Source organism: Bos javanicus, chromosome 18 (assembly GCF_032452875.1).
Source record: "Bos javanicus breed banteng chromosome 18, ARS-OSU_banteng_1.0, whole genome shotgun sequence".
Classification (NCBI taxonomy): Eukaryota; Metazoa; Chordata; class Mammalia; order Artiodactyla; family Bovidae; genus Bos; species Bos javanicus.
The window spans coordinates 10,712,923-10,737,156 of NC_083885.1; the positions used below are offsets into that span (position 1 = coordinate 10,712,923).

General features: G+C 50.3%; 1 protein-coding gene across 1 annotated transcript; it reads right to left on the bottom strand.

Annotated features, from left to right (window-relative positions):
- Positions 1–248: 248 nt before the first annotated feature.
- KCNG4 (potassium voltage-gated channel modifier subfamily G member 4) lies at positions 249–15,807 on the bottom strand (the record flags this gene model as incomplete). Its single annotated transcript, XM_061386903.1, has 2 exons — positions 249–3,893; positions 15,004–15,807. Coding segments are annotated over 2 exons (1,575 nt in total), but the record flags the coding sequence as incomplete, so codon positions are not given.
- Positions 15,808–24,234: the final 8,427 nt, after the last annotated feature.

Consider the following 24,234-nt stretch of genomic DNA (forward strand, 5'->3'; position numbering starts at 1 on the left):
CAGCCAATGGGGATGAAGAGACTGCCTAGCAACCTGCTGGTCACCCCCATTCTACCCAATCAGCATGAAGGAAAGGCAGCTCTGCCAAGCTAGACTAACGCAAGATCAGTCCCCAGGGGACATGGAAGGGAGAGACAAATAGAGCTTTTAATTAAGCCCCACTTGCGAGCAATCAATTCCAATTTTCCGCTTCTAATTTGGTAAAGAATTTCCACCGGGCATGTACTGAGACACGGTAGAGGCTCATGTTGGTGATGGGCTCAACTGTTTTTCTTTTAATCTTGGCACATTTTCGTTTGGATGCCGAAGTATGGGAAACAGGAAAAGAGGGAGGCCTTGGTGGGAGCCAGTCACAGAATGGGCTGAGTGGAAGTGAGGGGTTTTTGCCGCAGGTTTGCAGCACAAAAAAGTCTCCAATCAGAAGAGAGAGGAGGACCTGGGACTTCCCTAACAGTCCAGGGAGATTCCCTGCTTCTAATGAGAAGGGTGAGGGTTTGATCCCTGGTCGGGGAACTAAGATCCCACATGCTGCACAGTGGCCAAAAATTTAGTAAGAGAAAAGAAGAAAATGAGGGAGTATCAATTTGGAGCCTGATATGGGTCGTAGGCCGTTCCAGGTCTGGGGTGAGCTTGCCCCACAGAGGGGACATGACTAAAATGGGGGAGGGTGTCTAGAAATTTGCACATTCTTTTAAAAATCATTATTTGCAAATGCTGTGCCTTGGAACAGCAGCAGCCCTGAGGATCTTCGTGGGACCCCAAGTGGAAAACCACAGATTTAGCCCAGCCCCTGAAACTGACAGAGAGGGATGGGGCTAAAGTCATGGGTGGCTTTTCTGAAGGGCAAGACTTTTCCTTGTGTGACTGGCCACTGTGCTGTGCTGTGCTTAGTCACTCAGTCATTTCTGACTCTTTGCGACCCCATGGACTATAGCCCACCAGGCTCCTCTGTCTATGGGGATTCTCCAGGCAAGAATACTGGAGTGGGTTACCATGCCCTCCTCCAGGGGATCTTCCTAACCCAGGGATCGAACCCAAGTCTCTTGCACTGTAGGCAGATTCTTTATTGTCTGAGCCATCAGGGAAGCCCAAGAATACTGGAGTGGGTAGCCTATCCCTTCTCCAGGGGATCTTTCTGACCCAGAAATCAAACCGGGGTCTCCTGCATTGCAGGGAGATTCTTTACCAGCTGAGCTACCAGGGAAGCCCTGACTGGCCACTCAGCCACCATGCAGAGTGTCTATTTGGTGAAATGTCACCTTGGGAAGGACTAGGGAGTGCCCTGCTGATTCTTGGGGGGCTAGAGGAATGGGGGGACATGTATGCCCATCAGCTGAGATGGCACTCAGAGCAGTCAAAGGGAATGAGGACTCCCCATGAGGTCAAGGCCAGCTTGAAGCTAGATGCTGGTGTAGATGGCCCCCTGCCCAAGCCACCTGTGGTTAAACTGACCCTGGCATTGCAGTCAGGGGGAAGCATATGCCCAGCACATAGTAGGCCTGCACTAAATACTAGTGAAATGAAGGTTGGTTGTCCCCGTGGATGAAATGCTTACATGTGAACTACATTAGATCCAGAGGTCCACAACCTCCTCTCCATCATCCATTTGCAACCTTGTACTCTTTCTTAGCAGATTTACAGCCCATGGCACATAGCAATGCATGGCGGAGCCACTGGTGGGAGGTCACTGGCCTCTCCCAGGTGTGCTCAGCTGGGAAACAAAAGATGAGACTTCAGGACCTGGCACCACCTGTACAATTAATGACATGGGGGAGGTAGGCGCTTGCAGCTTGCCTGAACTGCTCAATTGTTCCCTGTTCCAAACTGGCCCTCCAGAAGCCCATCCCATCATCTTCACCCACACTGCAGTCCATTCACGTCGCCCCTTCCTCCAGCATCTCCAACGTCTCCTCTGCATCTGCTGAAAAGTCCAAGTCCTCTACACAGCATCTCATCCCGGCCCACCTTTCCAGCTTTGTCTTCCAAAACAACCCTTTGCATCCACCCCCTCCTGTGTCTCTGTGAAGCCCTCCATGAGCTGACTGCCCAGAGCTCACTGGTCCTTCTCCTCTGCTCAGGATGCACTGCTATCTCCAAAGACTTGGTCCAACCTCTGCGTCCTATGCTGGATGCAAAGGGCCAAGCATGTTAATGAACGAAACCTAACCCTAAGCAAATGAATTTGTTTAAATATCGGCCAAAGAAGGTCTTATCCTCTGGCATCAAGGGATCTGGGGAGCAGGCAGGGGGTGCAGATCCTAAGGCTGCCCTTGTTTCTATGCTGCATCTCTGGTGGTTTAGCTGAGAGTGGAAAGCTGAGGTCCCAAAAGGGCTAAAGGAACCAGCAGCAGGAATGGTTCTCTCAAGGGACAATTGGGTGCCCTAAGAGAGTTAGCCTCTGTCAAAGCCAAGGACTGAATAATTGGAGAAGGTCCCACTAAGAGCCCAGGAGGGCTTGCTGTGCCAGCAAGTGGGGCTCCTGCCCAGGTCCCAGGCACGTCAGGAAGGATGGCGGGCCCCCAGCCCCCACTGTGGGGTTTAACATAGATGAAGTTCTGCCTTCTTGGCTAAGGGCTTCCAGAGCTGGGCAGAGGCAGCTGCATTAGGAAAATGCCATGGGTGGTGTGAGCAATGGGAGAGTACACTGACCCCAGCTGGAACCACTGGTAGGGCTGGGTGGAGAGATCTGATCAGAGGGGTTTGCAGGGACTGACCCCTCCAGTTCCTGGTGGTGCGTTGGCCCAGGAAAGAGGGTCTTAGGGGAGGAATGGAATTCTGTAGGTTCAGTTCTGTGGGCGTCTGGAATCCAGCCTGGGATGTTGAAGACTGCTGGCAAGGAAGGGAGACAGACCTAACCCAGCGAAATTGGATGTGCTCAGCAAGGGGCAGGGAGAGAGGAAATGGCAAGTGACATGGATAAGGCCAGCCCGGAACACTGTGCCCAGGAGGGTCAAGAATCACCTGACCAAACATCCTTGGCCTTGAGCCCCTCCCAGCTTTGGGGGTGAGCCCCCAAGCTCTACAAACACACTCCTGGAGGATCCAGGCGCTGGTGTTCTCCAGCTCATGTCAGCCGAGGGCCATGCGCTGAAGGTCTGGCATCTTCGGGGGAGGATTTTGAGTTAAATGTATGCGATGGGCAAGGCAGGGCCCTCCAGGCTCAGGTCACTGACGTCCCTCAGGAGTTCGTGTTCGCTGGCCGTGGCCGCGTTCTGCAGGCGGCGGAGGCGGGCCTGCAGCTCCTCCTGCTCCTTCTTGAGCTCCAGGTAGGAGTGCGAGAAGGTGTGGAAGATGGACGTGGCCGGGAAGGCCATGATGAGAATGCCGCTCAGGATGCTGCTGAGGGCCACCATCTGGCCCGGCACACTGCTGGGTACCATGTCTCCATAGCCCACTGTTGTCATGGAGATGACGGCCCACCAATAGGAGGCCGGGATGCTAGTGAACTCCAGGACCCGCCCGGACTCATTCTCAGCCACGTAGACCAGAGGAGAGAAGAGAGTGATGGCCACGCACAGGAAGAGAAGGAGCAGGCCGAACTCGCGCGTGCAGCGGCGCACCGTGAGGCCCAGCGTCTGCAGCCCCAGCGAGTGGCGTGCCAGGCGCATCACGTAGAGGATGCGGAGAGCCCGCAGCACGCGCAGCGCCAGCCCCACCTTCTCCAGGTACGAGCTCCCGCCCGGCCGCTCGCCGTCCTCCTGGGGCTCGTCGGACACGGCGAGGGACACGTAGTAGGGGAAGATGGCCAGGATGTCGATGATGTTCAGGGGCCCTTGGAAGAACTGGCACTTGTTCTGGGCCTGGACAAACCGCAGGCAGAACTCGAGGGAAAACCAGGCCACGCAGACGGTCTCCACGATGAAAATGTAGTAGCATTTCTGCGAGCACTCCCCCTGGAGAGGAGAGGAAACGCAGGGTAGAGAGACGAAGCACCGGAAATGGCAAGAGAACCATGCTGGAAAGCATTTCTAGAGCTCTGTACTGATATTGAGACTGATTTCATATACACAGATTCCATAGGTACAGTCTGTACTAAAAATGCTATGCTGAGTCTATACTAAATATATTTCCTCTATATTTCATATATTAACTACATTATTAATATATGAATACATACTACTACATATTAATATTTAGTAATAATAATGTATTAATATTTAGAATACATGTTATATTTATATATGTCATAATAGATTGATATAATATATGTGTGCTAAGTCACTTCAGTCATGTCTGACTCTTAGGGACCCTATGTACTATAGCTGACCGGGCTCCTGTGTTCATGGGATTCTCCAGGCAAGAATACTGGAGTGGCTTGCCATGCCCTCCTCCAGGGATCTTCTGGACCCAGGGATTGAACCTGTGTTTCCTGCAACTCCTGAATTGCAGGCAGATTCTTTACTACTGGGCCACCTGAGAAGCCCATTATACTATATATTAAACATTTAAATATATATTCTCTATATATTCTTTGTATAGTATATAGTCTTTATATTCTATCTATCCATCTATCATTAATCTGTATCTCTATATCAATGGAGCTCTGTTTTAGACTCTTAGTCATCCGCCAGAACTCCCTTTTTATTGTAGTTCTCAAGTTGCAGCTGGGCGCATGGCCAGTTAGATCAGAAACCACCTGATCTAGCTTCCCCTGCAGCTAAGTGTGGCCAAATGACCAAGTCCCTACCCACAGAATGTAAATAGAGGTGACGCGCCACACTTCCAGTTCCAGGACTTTAGTGGTGGGTGTGAGTTCTTGCCCTCTTTCTCCTGTTCCTGTGAGCTGGGACTACCCAGCCTGCCCTGCAACCCAGCTTAGAACCAGCAGACTGGACCGATGCTCCAGGAAGGATAAGCATCATCGTGGGAAAAACTTGGGTCTCAGAATGAGAGCGGCCCACTCTCCTTGGCCCCTCTTTGGGTGAGAGAGAAACCAGTGTCTATTGTGTTGAAGGGCTTCCCTGGTGGCTCAGATGGTAAAGAATCTGCCTGCAATGAGGGATACATGGGTTCGATCCCTGGGTTGGGAAGATCCTCTGGAGGAAGGCATGACAACCTACTCCAGTATTTACCTGGAGAATCCCATGGACAGAGGAGCCTGGAGGGCTACAGTCCATGGGGTCATAAAGAGTCGGACACGACTGAGCGACTAAGCACATTGTGTTGAAAGCCATTCTCTCGTGGAGCCTCTTGTTTACAGCAGCCAACTTTCTCCTTTACCAACATGAGCAGCTCTGTGTACCAGGTGCTGATCTGGTGCTGTCACTTAAGCCCCACAGTGATGCCGTGAGCAGGCTTCACTGACAGTCCAGGAAATGATTCTGAGCACGGAAATAATTTGCCTGAGCCCACATTCGGAGGAGATGGTCTCCCGGAGACTACAGACTATTTTGTAACTTCTTTGCCCATGATCCCTCATTCATTCATCCAACAAAACTCACTGAGGGCGGGCTTGTCTGGTGGCTCAGTGGTAAAGAATCCACCTGCCAATGCAGAGGACGTGGGTTTGATCCCTGGTCCGGGAAGATCCCACATGCTGTGGCGCAACAAAGCCCATTCGCAGCAACTGCTGAGCCTGCGCCCTGGAGCCTGTGCTCCACAATTAGAGAAGCCACTGCAATGAGAAGCCTGTGCACCGCAACTATGAATAGAGAGTAGCCCCTACTCGCTGCAGCTGGAGAAAAGCCCGTGTAGCAATGAAAGACCCAGCGCAGCCACAAATAAATACATAAAGTTACCTTAAAAAAACTCATGGAGGGCTCACCTTGTGCCAGGTCCCATGCTAGACTTTGGAGGTAAAGGGCCAGAGAAGCAGCTGTGGTTTCTGGGGGCTTGGAGGCTAGGGGTGGGTGGGTGGGGAGGGCAGAGGATGCCACCATTCCCAGTACAGCCCTGTGATGCAAATTGCAACTGTTTCCTTCCCAAGAGATCCCAGCCAGGTGGGGCTCCTGTGGCTTCCTCTCTGTGTCATTCACACCCCTACCCCTGCCCCCAACAGAGACTTCCGCTAGTCCTTCTGCCACTCAAAGTGTGTCCTGGAACCAAAAGCATAAGCCTCCCCTGGGAGCTGCAGAATCTGCATTTTAACAATAATTTATGCACACAATAAGGTTGGAGAAGCTCCGTTTCTAGTCTCGTGGTTCTCAGCCTTAACTGTGCGTGATAGAATCACCTTGGGGACTTTGAAAAATCTGATGTCCAGGCTGGGACATCTAGGTTTGAGCCTGAGTGGTAGAACTTTCCAGAAGCCCCATCAATGATTCTCATGTGAAGCCAGAGTTGAGAACCTGACTCTACATATTACGACTATATGTGTATCATCTATATCTCCCTCTTGGTCTGCATCTACCTCTGCATTATCTCCATCTCCATCTATGTCTGGATCTCTGGCATCTGTATCCATGAGGGAATGAATGGCTGAAGCCAGTTGACTAAGAGAAAAGCAACACATTGACAACTGTGGTTTTCTTTGTATTAAAAACCCCTGAGGTGGAAAAAGGAATTATTTCCAGTGCCTGGGCTCAGGGGAATGCTAAATTGAAACGTTCTTTTTGTCTGACCTTTGGAGGGAAAAGGGGGCTGGACTGTCCTGATCTCTATTCACCGGTCCTGAGTGGGGTAGCTCTCTCCCCTGCCTTCCCTGATCCAAGAGGTGGGAGTTGGTGGGGGTGCGGTTGCGGGCGTGGAGTCCCGAGTGTCTATGACTCAGGTTCACTTCCACCTACTTAGGCAAATCCTTCATCCCCCCTGGACCGTTGTTTCTCTGCCCCGGGAGAGCTGTGACCAGTGGGAATAATGCAGGAGAGGTAGTTAGCAGGCTGCCACTGCTGCCGCTGCACGAAACACTGCAGCTGCCTGTACAAGATGACCACGGGTCACAGGCATGGTCTGCCCACTCAGCTGAAGGGTGACCATACCTTCTCCTATCCTGAATTCTACGAGAAGTGGAGGAAATTCTCCAGAACACAAGAGTTCTTTGCCATGACTGCCTGGGGTTTGCTTCGGGGTTCTGCAAAGTTCAGAAGTTTTGGATCCCGATTCCCCAGTCCTGCTATGAACTTGCTCCGTGACCTTTCAGTAGTCACTACCCCTTGATAGTGACTCTACCTCATGATAAAGAGGGTGGGACAGAATCGGCATTTCTCAAAGCCAATTCATAACCCCTGCGGCAGAATCCCCCGGAGTGCTTGTTACAAACGTGGGTTCTGGGGCTCCCATCACAAAATCAAAGGCCTGGAGGGTGGCCCAGGAATCTGCGTTTTGGCAAGGCCTCCTGTTGACTCAGAGGCACCTGGAAGTTTTTTAGACTCTGGGCCAGATTCTCTCTATAAGGCCCCTTTCATCGCTGACATTTGGGGAGTTTTCCCTTTGGGGTAAGAGCGTCGGGTGGCCTGGGAGTAATCTTCCCCAGACCAGTGACCCTGTAGTTCAGGAAGGTGACTCCTGGGAGGCAGAGAAGGCTCTGTGGGCCCTCCTCCCTCTGCCTCTGGTGCCAGCTTTTGGATATTCCAGGCATGAACCACCCACCTCCCGCCGGCCACCTCCCTGCACTGCAGCAAGTAAGTGCTGTGTGGAGTCACCTCTGCATTGCTGCTCAGCTCTGCATCCTAAACCAACCTCCCAGCACTGGTCCTCAGAGAAATGCCCTACGAGCAGCCGGTGTTGGGGTGGTAGGGATTTACGGGGCTTGAGCTGAGAAAATGATTTCCAGGCCAGTCAATATCTGAGGAAAACTAGAACAGAAGGAAAGGACAAAGTCACCTTCTCTGAGGAGGTTTTCGGTTGTATTCTGCAGGTAGGATGGACCACTCATCCTGGTTTGCCCAGAACTTTCCAGATTGAGCAACAGAAAGTTCCAGGTCACCAGAAAGTCCCCCCTCAGTCCTGGGCAAACTAGGGTGCTTGGTCACCCTCGTGGGGGCACTTGTCCCTGGTGGGAATGAGGGTGCTCTGATTCCCTCCTGCAATGAAGAGAAACAGGAGCAGCCCTGGGAAGGCTGGAGGGGTGAACGGTATGACAACATGATGGATGTCACAGGCAGATGAGGGGTGATGTTTCCATCCGGGTGAAGTCCAAGAGCAGGCAAAGCTCACGGGAGGTGTACAGAATCACAGCAACAGCAGCCGCCTCTGGCTGGGATAGGGAAGACTACAGAGGAACCTGAATGAACATCCTGGGGTGATGGGAATATTCCATGCCCGCCAGGGCTGTGGGTGACGTGGGCGTGCCCCATTTGTTACATCCAGCAGCTAAGACTTGTGCATTTCAATGTATGTAAATTTCTCCCATAAAACTGGAAAATAACAATAAAACGCACGATGCTAAACAATTGGAGGTGGGAGGGGCTGGAGAGAGAGAACCCGAGTGGCAGGCTCTCGACCGTCTGGAAGGCTGAGTCATGGCTAGTAATTAGGGGTTCGTTAGATTATTCTATTTACTCTGCAAATGCCCCAAATTTTCCATCATGAAAAGATTTTTTTTTTTTTTTAATCAGAGTTGGAAATCAAAAGCACAATGAGATACCACTCCACCCTCACCAGGACAGCTGTGTTATAAGGACAAAAAGTGTCAGGGGATTAGTAGGTACAAACTACTAGGTATAAAATAAATAAGGTACAAGGATGTGATATACAGCACAAAGAATACAGCTGGTATTTTATAACAATATCTTTAAATTGAGTATAAGGGAGAAAAATGTCGAATCACTCTGTTGTACCCCTAGAACTAATATACAGTAAAGCCGTAATACTTGGATAAAAACAAACAAGTGTTGTTGAGGCTGCGGAGAAATTAGTACCACCCCCCCAAACGTTGCTGGTGGGAATGTAAAGTGGTCCAGCTGTTGTGGAAAACAGGTGGGTGGTCCCTTGAGAACTTAAACATACATTTGCTGTATGATTAAGCAATTTTGCTGCCAAGTGTATACTTCAAGGAACTGAAAACCCACATGCACACAAAAAAACTTCTACATGAAGATTTGGAGCAGTGTGACTGATAACAGCCCAAAAGTGGAAAGAAATGAAATGCTCAACAACAGATGAATGAATAAAAAAATATGGTCTGTCCATACGACGGAATACTACTCAGCCACGAAAAGGAGGTCTGGCATGTGCTACAAAGCTGATGGACTTTGCAAACCTTATGCTCAATGGAAGAAGCCAACGTAAGAGACCATATATTGTATTATTCTGTGTCTATAAAGTGCCATGGGAAGGACTGATGCTGAAGCTGAAGCTCCAATACTTTGGTTATCTCATGTGAAGAACTGGCTCATTGGAAAAGACCCTGATGCTGGGAAAGATTGAAGGCAGGAGGAGAAGGGGATGACAGGGGATGAGATGGTTGGATGGCATTACCGACCTGATGGACATGAGTTTGAGCAAATTCCAGGAGCTGATGATGGACAGGGAAGCCTGGTGTGCTGCAGTCCATGGGGACACAAAGAGTCGGACATGACTGAGGGACTGAACTGAATAAAGTGCCCAGAAAAGGCAAATTCATGAAGATAGAAAGTACATTCACAGTCACCTGGGGCTGGTGGATAGTAGAGGGGAATGGGGAGTAACCAGAAGTATGCGCAAGTTTGCCTTTTAGGGTGATAAAAATGTTCTGGAATTAGTGGGGATGGTTGCACAACTGCATACTAAAAATGTCATTGATTTGTGCACCTTAAAAGGATGAACATTAGATGGTATATTATATCACAATAAAAAAGAAATCCGAGTTTGAGTGGCTGCATCAGTTCAGGCAAGGTGGAGTGGGTGGCCCACAGTCTTGCTCTGTCTTTCCCCAAAGCTCCGGAGTGGAGCTGCTCTGAAGGGCTTTGGGGTCAGGGGGCGGACGGGGCTTTCTGAGGACAGAGCCACTGTCCCTGAGGGACCATCTGGACAGGCTGTCCGGCAGACGGCTGCAGGTACAGCCAGGGCCAGTTCTAGAAGTTCCATCTGGGGGGACTCGGGGCCAGAGCCTTGACCTTGCAGCCTCCCTTGCACACTTTGTCTCTCATAGCAACACCTGCCAGCTCCCCTTTGGGAACGCAGCCAGTCTGACCCTCTTAGCTCAGTGCTGGTCTCACGGCTCCATTCAGCATTTTCACCTCCCTCCCTTTTCTTCCTCCTGGCCATGAATTCCATCATTTGTGCCTCTGGTCCTAGTCTCGGGGTGCTGGTGGTGCTGACTCATGCCTTGCGAAAGCCAGGTCTCTCTCTGCCACCCTCCTCTCCTTTGGGCCTCTTCCATGGTCTTCTCCCTCCCCCTCCTCACCTTGAACCAAAACCCTGCGAGCTCTGAGGAGGGTGTGGAGCAAGCAGGGGCGGGTTAGGAATTGAACCCCCCAGACACCAGGGGAGCATGGTGAGGCAGGAGGGACAGCATGAAGCATGTACTCAGGAGAGGGGGCCCCCATCCAGGAAATGGGGATTGGTGCTTGTTGGGTGAGATATTAGGGAGACTCAGCTGGGGCTGAGGACCCCCAAACTCCCCAAAGCAAGTTAAGAAGACTTTTCTAAAGCCATCACCAAACGTCACTGAACACAGAGAAGCTACAGAGAGGGGGCAGTACTATACAGAGCTGATTCATGGTCCAAGAAAGGAGGACCAAGGAGGAGGAGATGCTGGATCCAGCGGGAGGCTTTTTATCCAAGGTGGGGGAGGGGGTGCCTGCAGCCCAAAAGGTGAGTTGCAAGCACAGCAGGAGAGAATTCTTCCAGCAAGGGACCCCAGGGGATCCACCTGATCTTTAAAAATCTCTCTGCCTTCCTTCCCAGTCCCCGTGAGAGTGGGGGCACAGCACAGGGCAGAGGGGGTGGGAGACGCAGAGCCCCGAGGTCCTACCCTCAGCCCCCTGGTGGCTCCGCCCCCACCCAGTGCGCTTTGCAGAGCTGCTATCCAGAGTGTGTCCCTTCTCAACATCCCCGAAGTCCCAAGCAAGCCTCTGGGCGGAAGTGGAAGCTAAAACGAGGGCAGGGGGGTGGGGGTTGGGGGGATGTGAGAGCACATGCCTATGCGTATCCCCTGAGGTCCTGAGAGCTGGGAGAGAGCTTGAGGAGCAAAGCAGATGCGCTCGTGGGAGGGGCCTGAGCGGGTCCCAGAGGTGGGGGAAAACAGCCAGTGCTGGCTCTGTGCCCACACAGGAGAACTAGACCATTGGTCCTAGGGCTCCGTCCGAGCAGGTGTGCCATTATCCTCATCTGCAGGTGAAGAAATAGAGGCACAGAGACAAAGGGGGGCAGAGCCGGGTAGCAGAAAGGAGGGAAGAAGGGGTCAAGACAAAAGGAGCAAGAGTTCAGCTGTAGCTGCCCAGTGACCTCCCGCTTCCTCCAGAGGGAGGGCAAGGTGTTCTGACCAGCAGAGATGCTGGGCAGGGGCTATTCGTACAGGCCACTAGGGCTGCATGGCAGCATTGACAACCGTGGCAGAGGATTCGGGCAGAGGGAAGCAAAGAATCTGAGGAACTGATCATCGGACGGATGGACAAATGCACTGTGACATTTACAGACAGTGGAATGTTATGCGGCCCTTAAAAGCAGTGCAGTACCGACACAAGCTACGACAGAGATGAACCTTGAACGCATTATATGGAGTGAATGAAGCCAGAAACAAAAGGCCACATATTGTAGGATTCCATTATAAGAAATGTCTAGAACAGGAAAATCCGCGGAGATGGAAAGCAGCCAGGTGGTTGCCAGTGGCTGTGGGTGGAGGTGGGGAGTGGCTGCCTGATTGGCCCAGGAACTTAAAAGGAATGTTTTTTTTTTTAAAAAAGAAATATATTGGAATTTGATAGAGGTGTTGGCTGCACAGCATTATGAATTCTGCTAAATGCCGCTGAATTGTTCACTTTAAGATGGTTAATTTTACGTTATGTGAACTTTAAAAATGGAGCTGGGATGTTCAGAATACAAGCTCCAGGAAAGTGAGGAATTTGTCTGATCTGCAGCATCTAGACGAGTGGATTTAGTTGGCACTCACTGACTGTTGATGAATGAATAAAAAGATAAATGTGATGACTTCCTATTAAGTAGCACCAGATAAGTGAATAATGATGATGACCAATATTTCTGAGCACTTCTTAAGTGTTGGTATTGTTCCAATCATGTTATATGAATGTTACTCTTTTAATTCTCACCATAATCCCCTGAGGAAAAGGCTAACAGCATCCCCATTTTACAGATAAGGAAAACTGAGGCTCAAAGAAGGTAAGTGACTTTCTCGAGATCACTGAGCTCATGAGGGGTGAAACCAAGATTCAAACCCAGGAAGGTTAGCAGAAGGGTCTGTCATGAGGGGGTCAGATTTTGGAGCCAGGTGGAGGTGAGCTCAAATCCTGGCTGTGCCACTTTCTTCCTTTGGGCTTAGGAAAGTGATAAAACTTCCCTGAGCCTCAGTTTCCTTTCTGGCAAAATGGTTGTAGCTACAGTATCCATTTCCTTAAGCTGTTACAAAGATTAAGTCCATCCTGTCCGATGCTAGCCTCCTGAAAGGCACTTAATAAGCATCAGTTCTCTCATTCCTTTGGGGCTGAGCTCTGCCAGGGAACCCAGCGAAGTCCACATACTTCCGGAGGGGCTTTAGGTACTTGGCTTGGTCCTTCCTGTCCATCTACTTCCTCCCTCTTCCATTTTAATTTGCAATCTTGGGCACAGAACTTGCTGCTCAACTGCCAAGTTTACTTAAGGGATATTGCTGTAAGAAGCTAGAAGGAAAAGGGAAGGAAAGTGCTTTCTTTGCGTGTGTGCTGATTCTCCATCCCAGGGTGACACCTTCTCTATGTTTATGGAGGAGTTCTATGGGTCACGTCCCCTTGGGACAACAACTTGGGCCCCCACACCTCCCGGGCACTGCCTGTCCCCAGGAGCAGCTGCCCAGCTTTGCAGCCGGGGGCTGAATCTGCTTTCAGACTGATGTCCCAGAGGCCAAATACAAAATACTGGGCGTGAGTGGCCGAGAAAGAACATCATCTTTTTATGTAAATGTAAGGGCATGGTTTGAAAGAACAAAGCCTGTCTGGTCCTCAGCCTCCAGGCTCTCTGAATTACCATCAGAACAGCGAAATACACACACATTGTTTTTTTTTTTTTTTGGAGGGCAGGGCCTTGCGGCCCCTCTCTAGGCAGAACACCCAGTGGTGGCTTCCCAGTGGCATGGAGCTTGCAACTGGACTGGGAACACCACCTCTCTCATTCCACGAGTAGAAACAGCTTCTACAGGATCCTCACTCACCTCTAATTGAATTTTCCAGGTCCCTGTCACACCAATCTGGGTTCATATTCTGGGTAATTTTAAAAGCATTAGGCTTTGTAAAGAGCTTGTCTCTCTGCACAGTCTAAATCCTGGCTCCCTGAAAATCCCTAAGAGGAACAAGCTTGTGAAAAATCCAGGGGTCCTTCTTTAGCAACTAGGATCCAGGGCAACCTTGGAGCATAGGAGATTGAGGCTCCTTACTTTGTCCTAATCTTTCAACTGCAGTGTCCACACCTAAATATTTCAGTGAACAAGCAAATTCTTAAATCACATAATTTTGTGCTAAAGAATGAAAAAACAAAAGTCCATGATTAGAGCTACAGTTCTCTCTATGGGAAAAAAGCTGTCTGAAAGTCAAAACATTTTGGTTGATTTGCTTTATAACAAAACATGTATAGATTGGGCAAGATATTTTATTCAACAAATATTTATTGAGAGCCTGCTCAGTGTGAAGCACTGACTGGTTCTACATCTATGTCCTCTCTATCTGGAAACTTCTCTGATCGTCCCTGGAATCCATGTTTAAGGGAAGAGAACTTAGGTCAACTGACATTGGTTATAAGCCATCCACAGCCTGCATAACTTTATGTATATGTTTTAATGATCGGGTCTCTCTCTCTGCTGTAATGTAAGCTCCGTGAGTCAGGTGATGGGGAGCCATGGAGGATTATAGAGCAACATTTTCACTTAGGAAACAGTCCAATTCTCAGTTTGAAGCTCTCTAATAACCTTCCCGACAAAATGCTAGGTTTTTAACTCACATTTCAGACCATCTGGCCCCTTGGGGTATGTGGTGGGGGTGGGGAGGAGGGTTATCTCACAGCTTCCTGGAAAGACAGGGCCTGCTAAGTCACTTCAGTCATGTCCAACTCTCTGTGACCCCATAGACTGTAGCCCACCAGGCTCCTCTGTCCATGGGATTCTCCAGGTGAGAATACTGGAGTGGGTTGCCATGCCCTCCTCCAGGGGATCTTCCCAACCCAGGGATCGAACCCACATCTCTTATAGCTCCTGCATTGGCAGACAGTTCTTTACCACTGAGCTACCAAGAGAGGGCGGGAGTGGGTAAGCAAATGTTTCTGCTCAGGCCTCTTGGGGCAGGGTCACTTATAGATTGACTCTTCATGTCCCTGGAGGGAGGGACCTTCTGGGAGGGTCAGGAATGAGGGCTGAGGATCCCTTCTGTCATCAGCATCTTCGCTAGATTACTCCGAAGAAGCTAAGTGCCCTGAGCCTTAGTTTATTCCTCTGACAATGGAATGTCAGAGCTGAGATGCCCATGAGAAGGTTGGCTTAAGGAGGTAGGGAATCTGAACCTGGTCTAGTGCTCAGCGCAGAATAGCTGCTCAGTTAACACACGATGGGTGCACTGAGTGTGTGAACCTTCACAGTGATGTCAGGTGTCTCATGGAGGAGGAAACTGAGGCTCAGAGAGGTTGGAGCGATTCTCTCAGCTCACAGAGCTAGGAGAGGCACGGCTGGGCCAGCTCTGCCCATTAAGACCACAATGTCCAGCGTTTGCTCTCAGGGGCAGGGCCCCTCCTGACTTTCATGGGTCCCCTTCATGTGCTTCTTTCTCAAAAAACAAAAAATATATAAAATATCTTTTACAACTGCCTTGTTCTGAAATTGAACACAGTCCACACTGGATCATATTCATTTCTTGCCTTCTGTCTGAAAAGACATGAAAACGTTTTCGTGGGCCCCCCAGTCCCACGGGTCCCGGGCACCCACGCCTGATGGAGCGATGGACTACTCACCTTGTCCTCCTCCGCCCTCAGGTCGGGCATAGTGCTGACGCACAGGCTGACGGCCGTGGTGGCCACGAAGAGGATGGACAAACAAGCGAAGACCTTCCCGGGGAGCCCAGACTGCGGGTTCTCCACCATCTCGCGCAGCCGGCTCATGAAAAGCCCCCAGCGGGACGTGTGCACGGTGGGCCTCCCGGCCTCCCGCTGCCGCTGCATGGCCTCCTCTTGGCGCAGCTCGGCCAGGTCGTCCAGCTTCCGCAGCAGCGTCCGCAAGCAGCACTTCTCCAGGTTGGCTTCTTCGATGCCCCAGTAGGTCAGCTCCTCCTGGAAGGACAGCACGCACATCTCCCGCAGGAGGACCAGCTTGCCGGCAGCCAGGAAGCTCACGATCACCCCGAAAGCGCTGGGGCTCCGGTCGAAGAAGAACTCCTGGTTGTCCTCGTCGTAATCGTCGCAGAGCTGCGCAATCTCCTCCTGGCTCCGGCAGAAGCGGAGTTTGCTCAGGCGGCTCAGCGGGAACTCGTCCAGCGTGCTCCATGGAAGCAGGTACCGCCGGCCTCCAACGTTGACCAGCATCTCCTTCTTCAGGTCCGCAGTCGGGGAGGCGTCCAGCGCGCCCACCTTCCGGGCCCTGCGGTAGTAAATGCCTTTGATGGATGGCGGCTCCACGGGGCCCGACAAGAAGGGACTCAAAGGGCTGCAGGAGCGAAAGTGATGGTGTCCTGCATGCAGGCCCCTATCTCGGGAAGGCATGGATATTGAGGAAGAAGTCCTGGTGCCCGAAGGGACAAGAGCAAGAGAAGGAAGGAGCCATCAGTCTCAGGGCAGAGTCCTAGACCGCATCGCCTCATGTCTGCTTTCCTGCACCTGCATCCTTTATCCTTTTTTAATCTTTCATCCAGCACAGATTTACTGAGCACTTACTATGCACCTGGGATCTATCAGTGTAGAAAAGGACATGATGACATCCTTCTCTGGTGGAGCATTTACTTATATCTCAGAAGAATCTCCCTGGAACAGGCATTAGGTGGACTGGGACTCCGGGAGCTCAGTCCTGAGCTGGACAGGTCAGAGCTGTGTCACTTCCAGACTGTGTGATCTTGGGCCTGTAGCTTAACCTGTCTGTTCTCAGCATCCTTATGCCAATGACAAGACTCACCCAACCTTGCAAAGTACAGTTATTGAAAATAGAGCTTAAGAGTGTAAAAGATTCTCAAGTTCACTGCCGGGTTGTAAACCCTTACAGACTGCCATCCCAGCTGGGTTTCTTAGCCTCGCTGAACCCTTTGCTTCACTTGCTCAGCTGGGGCAGCTTGGATGCCCACCTCCTTGGGCACAGTGAGGGTTAAGGCAATAACACATATGAGGTGTATATTAAGCACCCTTCTAGATGCTTCTGACATGCCAGGCACTGATCCACATGCCTCTCCTATGATAAATCATCTCAACAACCCCCTGAGGTAGACATTAATATCTCCATTTTACAGATGAGGAAACTGAGGCCCAGAAAAGTGAAGTAACGGGCAACTGTGCTTGGCACAGCATCTGACTCCCAGGAGAAGCTCCACAACCATTGCCTCAGCCCTCTTACTTGCCTTCCCACTTAGAGGACTTTGCTGTCAATGACAGTGCTCCTCCGTGTTCATGGGCTGCTTGTCTCGGCCACCTTGCTGTGTGACCTTGCATCAGTTACTCCCCCTCTCTGGGCTTTGGTCTTGTCATCTGTGAAATGAAGGCGCCTCTAATGGTCTTTCCGTTTCAGACCTGTGTGGGACGCTTGACTTAGAGGAAGGATTTCAGATTTAGCCCATGCATTAAAGAAAGTCATCACCACAATATTTCTCATCCTCTGCCTCCCACAACCGTTTTCTGTGCTATTCATTCTAGCCAGAGCTGCTTCCGAAGCATCTATAACCTTACATTCCAAGATGCACTCCAATCAAGAGGAAAACTCAGCGGCTGAATGGAAATAAAAGTTTTCTCAATTTCAGAGCCAGTTGGATTCCAGCAGGCAGCGAAGAGTTGAATCACAGCCTATGCATTTCACACTTGCTCAGTACACAATGGTCTGTTATTCTGCGTGCATTACTTCATTTACAATGTACGGCCAGAAAACGATGAGCAGCCTGCGGAGAAAAGAGTATTTTGAAATCAAGGGAGCCTTCCCAAGCGTTCTTGTTTTCCCAGTGAAAAAGCCAGAGCCTGAGAGCTGAAGTAACTCGTCCAAGGTCACATGGTGAGTCCCAGTGCAACCCGGGACTTGTCTCCCAGTAGGGTCTCTTTCTAGAACCCCCCCAAACTTTCCTTTCTTCATTCATTGCACAAACCTAACTTTGTAATCCACTGCCCCCCAGGAAGACCCGGCACACAAACCTCCTTCCAGAGCGTGGGAAAGGTACTCACTCAAAGCAGCGTTTTGGAAGGGATGTTTAAGAGCATCCGGTATACCCCCCACCCCCGCAGCAAATACTAACTTCTTCCCCTGAAGTTTAACTCACCCTCCTGTCTCAGGGAGCCTATTTCCAGCTGTCTCTCTGCCGGGCAAGGCAAAGGGAGCCCATGTCTCGATTCCCAGGGAAGAGACGGGTTTGTGGTGAAGATGAAGGGGAAGAAAAGAAAAATCCCAACACAGCAGTTTCTGGCTGAGTTAGTTTTCAACCTTTCTTCCCTTGCCTCCTTCAGAAACCAGAAGTCCATTCATTCTGAATCTCTCTCTCCAGCAGCTGCAGAAAAGCCCAAGAGGAGTGGGATGGGTTGTTGTTTTTTTTGAAAGGACCTAGAAGCCCCTTTCCCTGTGAGAGGTGAGGGTCTGAGGGGTTTGTGATGGGAGGGAGCCGGGCCAGCTGTCCTGCTTCAGCGGCAGGCTCTGCACTGAGTCCCACGGGGACAGCCAGTGTGGTCCTGCAAGAGAAGGGGGGGCGGGAATGGGAAGGGCTTAGAAATAATCTCTCCATCAGCCAGGCAGCAGGCAGGAACAGCAGCCGTTGCTCTGCCAACCGCCTGGAAGGCAAGGAGGGCTGTCATCCCTCCCCGCCAAGGAGGAGCAGAACTCGGAAGGGGTGGAGGGCAGCCAGGGACTGGGGCATCTGCCTTTATCTGTCCCTGGGCTCCTGGGGATGTGTTGATGATGGGGAGGTGCCCAGGAAGAGGCTCCAAGAGGAACTTTTTCTGCTTTTAACCAGCCCAGGCCTGGGACAGGTTCCGGGAAACCCAGCATCTGAGCACTGGGTGGGAGTCCTAGAGGCTGTGTGACGGGTCAGGACCGGGAGTGAGCTCGGAGTCATACATACCTGGCTCCCTGGCTCCCATGTGAGTGGCTGGGTGACCTTGGGCAGGCGAGCGTCAGTTTCCTTACCTGTAAAAAATATGTGAAGGAGAGGGGGTTTGGCCACAAGGCACATGGCAGGCTCCTTCTGTGGGTTTGGCTGCACACTCAGGGGAAAGAGGAAGAGGCTCAGTCCTGGGGCCTGTGTCCTGGTTTCAACTCTGTACTACCTTGCTGTGCGTCCTTGGTCGGTGACTTCACCTCTCTGGGCCTCGGTTTTCTCACTGGTCAAACGAGGACAGTCGAAACGGTGATGGCTAAAATTGCAACAGCATCTTCTCATGTAGGCAGTCAGTGTACACTGGCTCTTCTTAATTTTCTTAAGAGGTTCTGAGGCCCGGTCTCTTGGCTTCCAGAGGGGAGTTGTTATTATCAGCTCCATTCTGCAGATGAAACCCGGAGGTCCAAGGAGGAGGCTTGCTCAAGGTCACTTGCTGGCTGGAATGTGCACTGAACAGTGACTGAGTTCTGTGCAAGGATCTGGGAGTGAGGAAGTCCAAGCTGGAGTCTTCCGAAGCTACTTGGAGGGGGTGGCAGGAGCAGGGTGGGGACCCCGGGGGCTCTCTGCGGCCCGGGCAGTGGAGGAATCCAAGCAGGAGCAGAGGAACTGATGGGATAGAGGCAGGGTAGCAGTTTTCAAATGGTATTGCCCCAAATCCAAGGGTTCTACCCAAAAGGCTGGAATTGGGGGAGTGACGAAGGGGAGGGCGGGGCATGAGATCCTGCCTCACCATGGCAACTTCAGTTGGGTCGGTTTCCCACAGTGAGTCCGTAAGTGTAACCCAAATTAATACTGTGGCCCCACAAGGCCCAGTCCCCACACTCGGCCCACTCTGAGACCCCGGGGTGCCTGTTAGTGATGGAGATGCTCCTCCCCCTTCCTCTGACCCTCTCCATCCCAGTCCTCTCAGACCCCACGGCTGCTCCAGAGCCTCTCAGACCAGATTCCAAAATCATCTTTCCAGCTTCTGCTGGCTTTTCCCCCTCCTCTCTCTCTCTCTGTCTCCCCACCTCCCCCAGCTCATCACTACTTGTCTTGATTTAACATCTCTGGCCAAATCTTCCCCAACCTGTTCCCCTACCTCTCAGTTCTCTTTGGATCCGAAGTGCATGTGTTCCAGTCAAGAATTTACCACTTCTGGGACTTTCCTGGTGATCCAGTGGTTAAGAGCCCCTGCTTTCAGTGCAGGGGGTGTGGATTCGATCCTTGGTCGGGGAACTAAGATCCCATATGCCGTGTGGTGTGGCCAATTTTTTTTTTTTAATTAAGAAAAAGAAAAAAAATAATAATAAAAAAAAAGAAAAGAAAAAGAATTTACCACTAACCTGCTGGGTGACCATCAGCAAGTTTCTTAACCTCTCTGGGCCTCAATTCCCTCACCTGTGAAATAAAGATGACATCACCAACTTATTGGTTTGTTATGAGTACTGGACAAGTCAGTTTATGTTTACAAGGCAGAGCACGAAGAAGAAGAGTGTCTGGGACCAAGCAACTCCATGTAAGTGCTTGCTGTTATTATGATTATTACCTTAACAAGTCACCTGCAAGAAACCCCAAAAGGGCAGAAAGAGCCTGAGCTCTCAAGGCCAGCCTGTGGCAGGCCAGTGCTCTTGCCACAGCCCCAGTGCCGTCTCTCAACACTGTCTTTTTGTCCAGGCCATAGGGCCTTTGCCTTTAGCCTGGTGTCCTGGCCCAGGGCATTCACTGAGTCTTTCCACAGGACTTGGTAAAGTCCTGATCCCCATTTAACTTAAAGCCACTGCCTTCCTACCCACAGTATTCCCCCTTGTGCATACTTGACCTCAGCTACCCAGGAAACGTAGCCCAGCCCCCATCCCATCCCTTTCCAACCTCCGGGAATCTGGGATACAGGACAGCCTATGCCAGCGCATCCTTGCTGTCTTCTGAAAGACTGCCACCTGCCATATTTTTGTGAAGAAGGGATGGCCCGTGACCATGCATGAGTCTCCTAGGGCTGCTATAAGAAAACACACAGACGTAGTAGCTTAAAAGAATGCAACTGTGTTATCTTGTAGCTCTGGAAGCCAGAAGTGCCAAATGGATGTTAGGGGCTAACATCAACACATTATCAGGGCTGCGTTCCTGCTGGAGTTTCTAGGGGAGAATCTGTTTCCAGTCCCGGGGGGAGCCCACATTCCTTGGCTGGTGGCTGCATTACTCTGACCTCTGCTTCTGACCCCTTCCCTGAGCCCCCTGCCTCCCTCTTATAAGGACCCTCATGATTACCTCGAGCCTGCTGGATAATCCAGGATAATCTTCGGATTTTCAGATCCTTAACTCAATCATATCTACAAAGTTCCTCTTGCCAAGTCTGTAACATATTTGCAGGTCCCAGGGATTAAGATGTAGATATCTTTAAGCCCAGCAAGACCCATTTTGGACTTCTGACCTCCAGCACTGTGACATAATGTGTGCCGTTTCAAGCTGCCAATTTTGTGGCATTTATTACAGGAGCAACAGCAAACTAATACAAACCCTAACTGGGGGAGGGGCGGGCAGGCAACAAACCAGGCATCAGAGATACTCACAATTTGTTGAGGGAAAGGTCCTTTCTTGTCCACACAGCCAGGCCTGCCAGTACCTGCTTCCAGAAGTTAAGATCCATCCATCCATGTAACATATGCTTACTGAGATCTACTCTGCCACAGCGGTTGCTCAGTTGCTGTGTGATTTTGGGCAAATCATTTTCCCTCTCTGTGCCTCGGGAAAGATTGGGTAATGATAGTCCTTACCTCACAGGGTGATTATGAGGTGTGAATAAGTAAATGCATGGGAAGTGCTGACTTCAGATCCTGACATACGGTAAGTACTCAAGGAGAAATTATTTCTATCATCTCCGTTATCTATAATTACAGGAGCTCAAGTCTCCTGATAACAGAGCGTGAGAAGAGCAGATCCCAGGGTGTTGTGAGTGAGCAGAGGAGGCAAATAAACGGTGGTGGGCTGTTAAGTGGTAATAACTGACTTTCTGGTGGGGGTGGGGGGAAATGCTGGTTGGTAGCATTTGCCTATTACTGTGGTGTCAATACTCCTATCATGAGACTTCATGCTGACAACAGAACATCTTGGCTCTTCTAAGCCTGTGCCGCTTTGCTCGGTGCATCACAGCACACACAGCTCACCAGGTGGCCAGGGACACGCTCCCCAAGCAGGACCCCCTGTTAAGCCTTGATGGGCAGGTGGCGAGTTTATGATGCAAGAGAGCAGACAGGCAGGTGGGAATGAAAAATTATGGGATTCTCTACCTTGCCGAGGGCTACAGACTTTTCGCTGGCCTGGGGGAGCCACTGGTGATGAAAGCTGCAGTTCTCCACACTGGAATGTTCTAGCATCACTCTGGTGAGGTTGTAAAGACTCCAATGACTGTGAGTCTTCACTCACTCCACGTCAGTGAAATCAGAACTTCCAGGGTTTATATGCATTTTTCAGAGCCCGCAGTAGCTCACTCAGATGCTTCTGGAGGCAGTGTAAACTGACTCTTTTGTTTTTGTCTTTTGTTTCATTTCGGTTTTGACTGGCTTGCTGGATATTAGTTCCCTGACCAGGGATTGAACTCATACCGCCCGTCAGTGAAAGGGTGGAGTTCTAACCACTGGATCACCAGGGAATTCCCCTCATATGACCCTTTCAAAGGGCAAGTTGGGACTATTGACCAAAATAAGAAATTTGAATGCCCTCTGGCCCCCAGTCATATGTCTAAGAATTTATTCTGTACATATGCTTGTATATGTCTGCAAAGATGGTATAAAGATATTCATCACAGCATAGTCTGTGATTGCAGCAGATTGGAAATGACTGAAATATTCCTCATTAGGGGGTTGGTTAATAAATGGTGGTCATAAAGGCAAGAAAAAACTCCATCTGTTAGAAAGAAGCAGAATTTATACGTACTGACATGAAAGGGCCAGAAAGACAGGTAAAGTGCAGAGTGCAGGTCATTTTCAAAGCACTAGTTTGTTTGAGGTAGACAAGAAGTGTGTGTGTGTGTGTGTGTGTGTGTGTGTGTTGAATAGAAAATGGGTAAAACTTAGAAATTGGGGTTGCCTCTGGGACAGATTGAGGGCAGGAGGAGAAGGGGGCGACAGAGGATGAGATGGTTGGATGGCATCACCGACTCAATGGACATGAGTTTGAGCAAACTGGGGGAGATAGTGAAGGACAGAGGAGCCTGGCATGCTGCAGTCCATGGGGTGGCACAGAGTCAGACATGACTGAGTGACTGAACAACAACCGAGGAGGGAACCCCAGGGTTTGGGGAAGGGGTGAAATAGAGGGGAAATTTCCTTTTCTCTATATCATTTTGTACTGTTTGATTTTTAAAAACCATGGATGTGTATTGATTCAAAAAAACTTCTTCTTAAAATTAAAGTAATAGGCGTCTTGGTGCCAGCGGAAGGAGGAGCCATCTGAAAAGAAGGAGATCATTTATCAGCACCCCCAACCCCCACCAATGGAGTGACCAGATCAAGGTCTTTATGCCCCTGGGGTCATTCAGCATGACCTCATTGGGGAAACTGAGGCAACCAAGTAATCTTTATTAAGGACTTGAAGTAAAAGCACACTCTGATCATATCCCACATTCTGAGAGTCCCAAAGTCAAGGTGCCTCCAGAAGCCAAGAGGGATGACATGAGGCAGGTTGGGTGGGGATTGTGGGGGAACCAAAACATCAGTCACAGACGTGGAATGTGGGTCCCATATTGTGGGATCTTTACACTTTGAAGGGAGAGCTGTAACCCTGATTTTTATGCTAACTCTCTCACGTTCTGAATGTTGCCAACTCATGAGAAATTTATAAAGTGCCAGCAGATATGTGCATATCTGCTGACCCGGCAATTCCGCTCCTAGGTGTATGCCCATGAGGACCGTGCACATATGCTTACCAGAAGGCATGGGTTAGGAGGCTTGTCACAGCGCTGCTGTAACAGCAGCAAATCGCAACCCCCACTAACAGGAGAGTGCGTAAACAAACCATGTGTGTTCCCACAGTGAAATACCACAGGGCAACAAGGATGCACACACCACAATCATCTGCAACAACACGGAAGAGTCTCACAGCTATTATGCTGAGTGAATGGAGCCAGACACAAATGAGCAGCTACAGTGAGACTCAACAGCAGGCAAGACTAACCCACGGTAATAAAAGTCTGGAAAATGATTGCCTCTGGGGGTGCATAGCGGGTTCTGGGGGTTAATTACAGTGCGTTAAACCCATGCAAGCAATGTGTGTACTTTAGTATGCATGTTGTATTTAATTTTTATCAGTTTAAAAAAAAAAAAAAACCATGGAGGGCCAAATAAGACATGTCAGTGGGCTGGATTCAACCTTGGGCTCCAGTTAGGACCAGACTGTCACAGCAAATGGCTTTGGAGTGGCCAGGTTTTCAAAGCCACTCTAGCCACAGAACCTCTGTTTTTTTGTCAGTCACCCCTGAACCCTGCAGTTAACGCCCAGCTCTGTCTCTTCTTCAACCAGCCTCCCTCCCCCATCCTCGTGGGATTCTGAGGAAAACTAGAGAAAATTCAGCAGGGAAGGCTTACCTTTTCCCTCCCACCTCCCTTTTACCTTTCTTTTTTGAAAGGAAGATGACTGGACTAATGACAGCTGCTTCAGCTTTCTGTTTTAAAACATGGCTCAAGATGTAATTATCCCCAGAGAAAGATGCAAGCTCTTCTGGAAAGCGAGTCTGCCCTCAGGCAGTTTGCTGAAGTTGTGGGGACAGTTTCTGCTACAAAGAAAGCACGTGCCATTGCTTCTGAATGCCAGGCAGCTGAGTCCTTTCACTTGGAGGAGGAATCGCTCCCCCTCCCCTCAAGGAGACAAGATGTTTTATATATTTTGATTGGGAGATTACAGAACAGAACACGTGCTAGGGTCTCAGCTCCCCCCACCC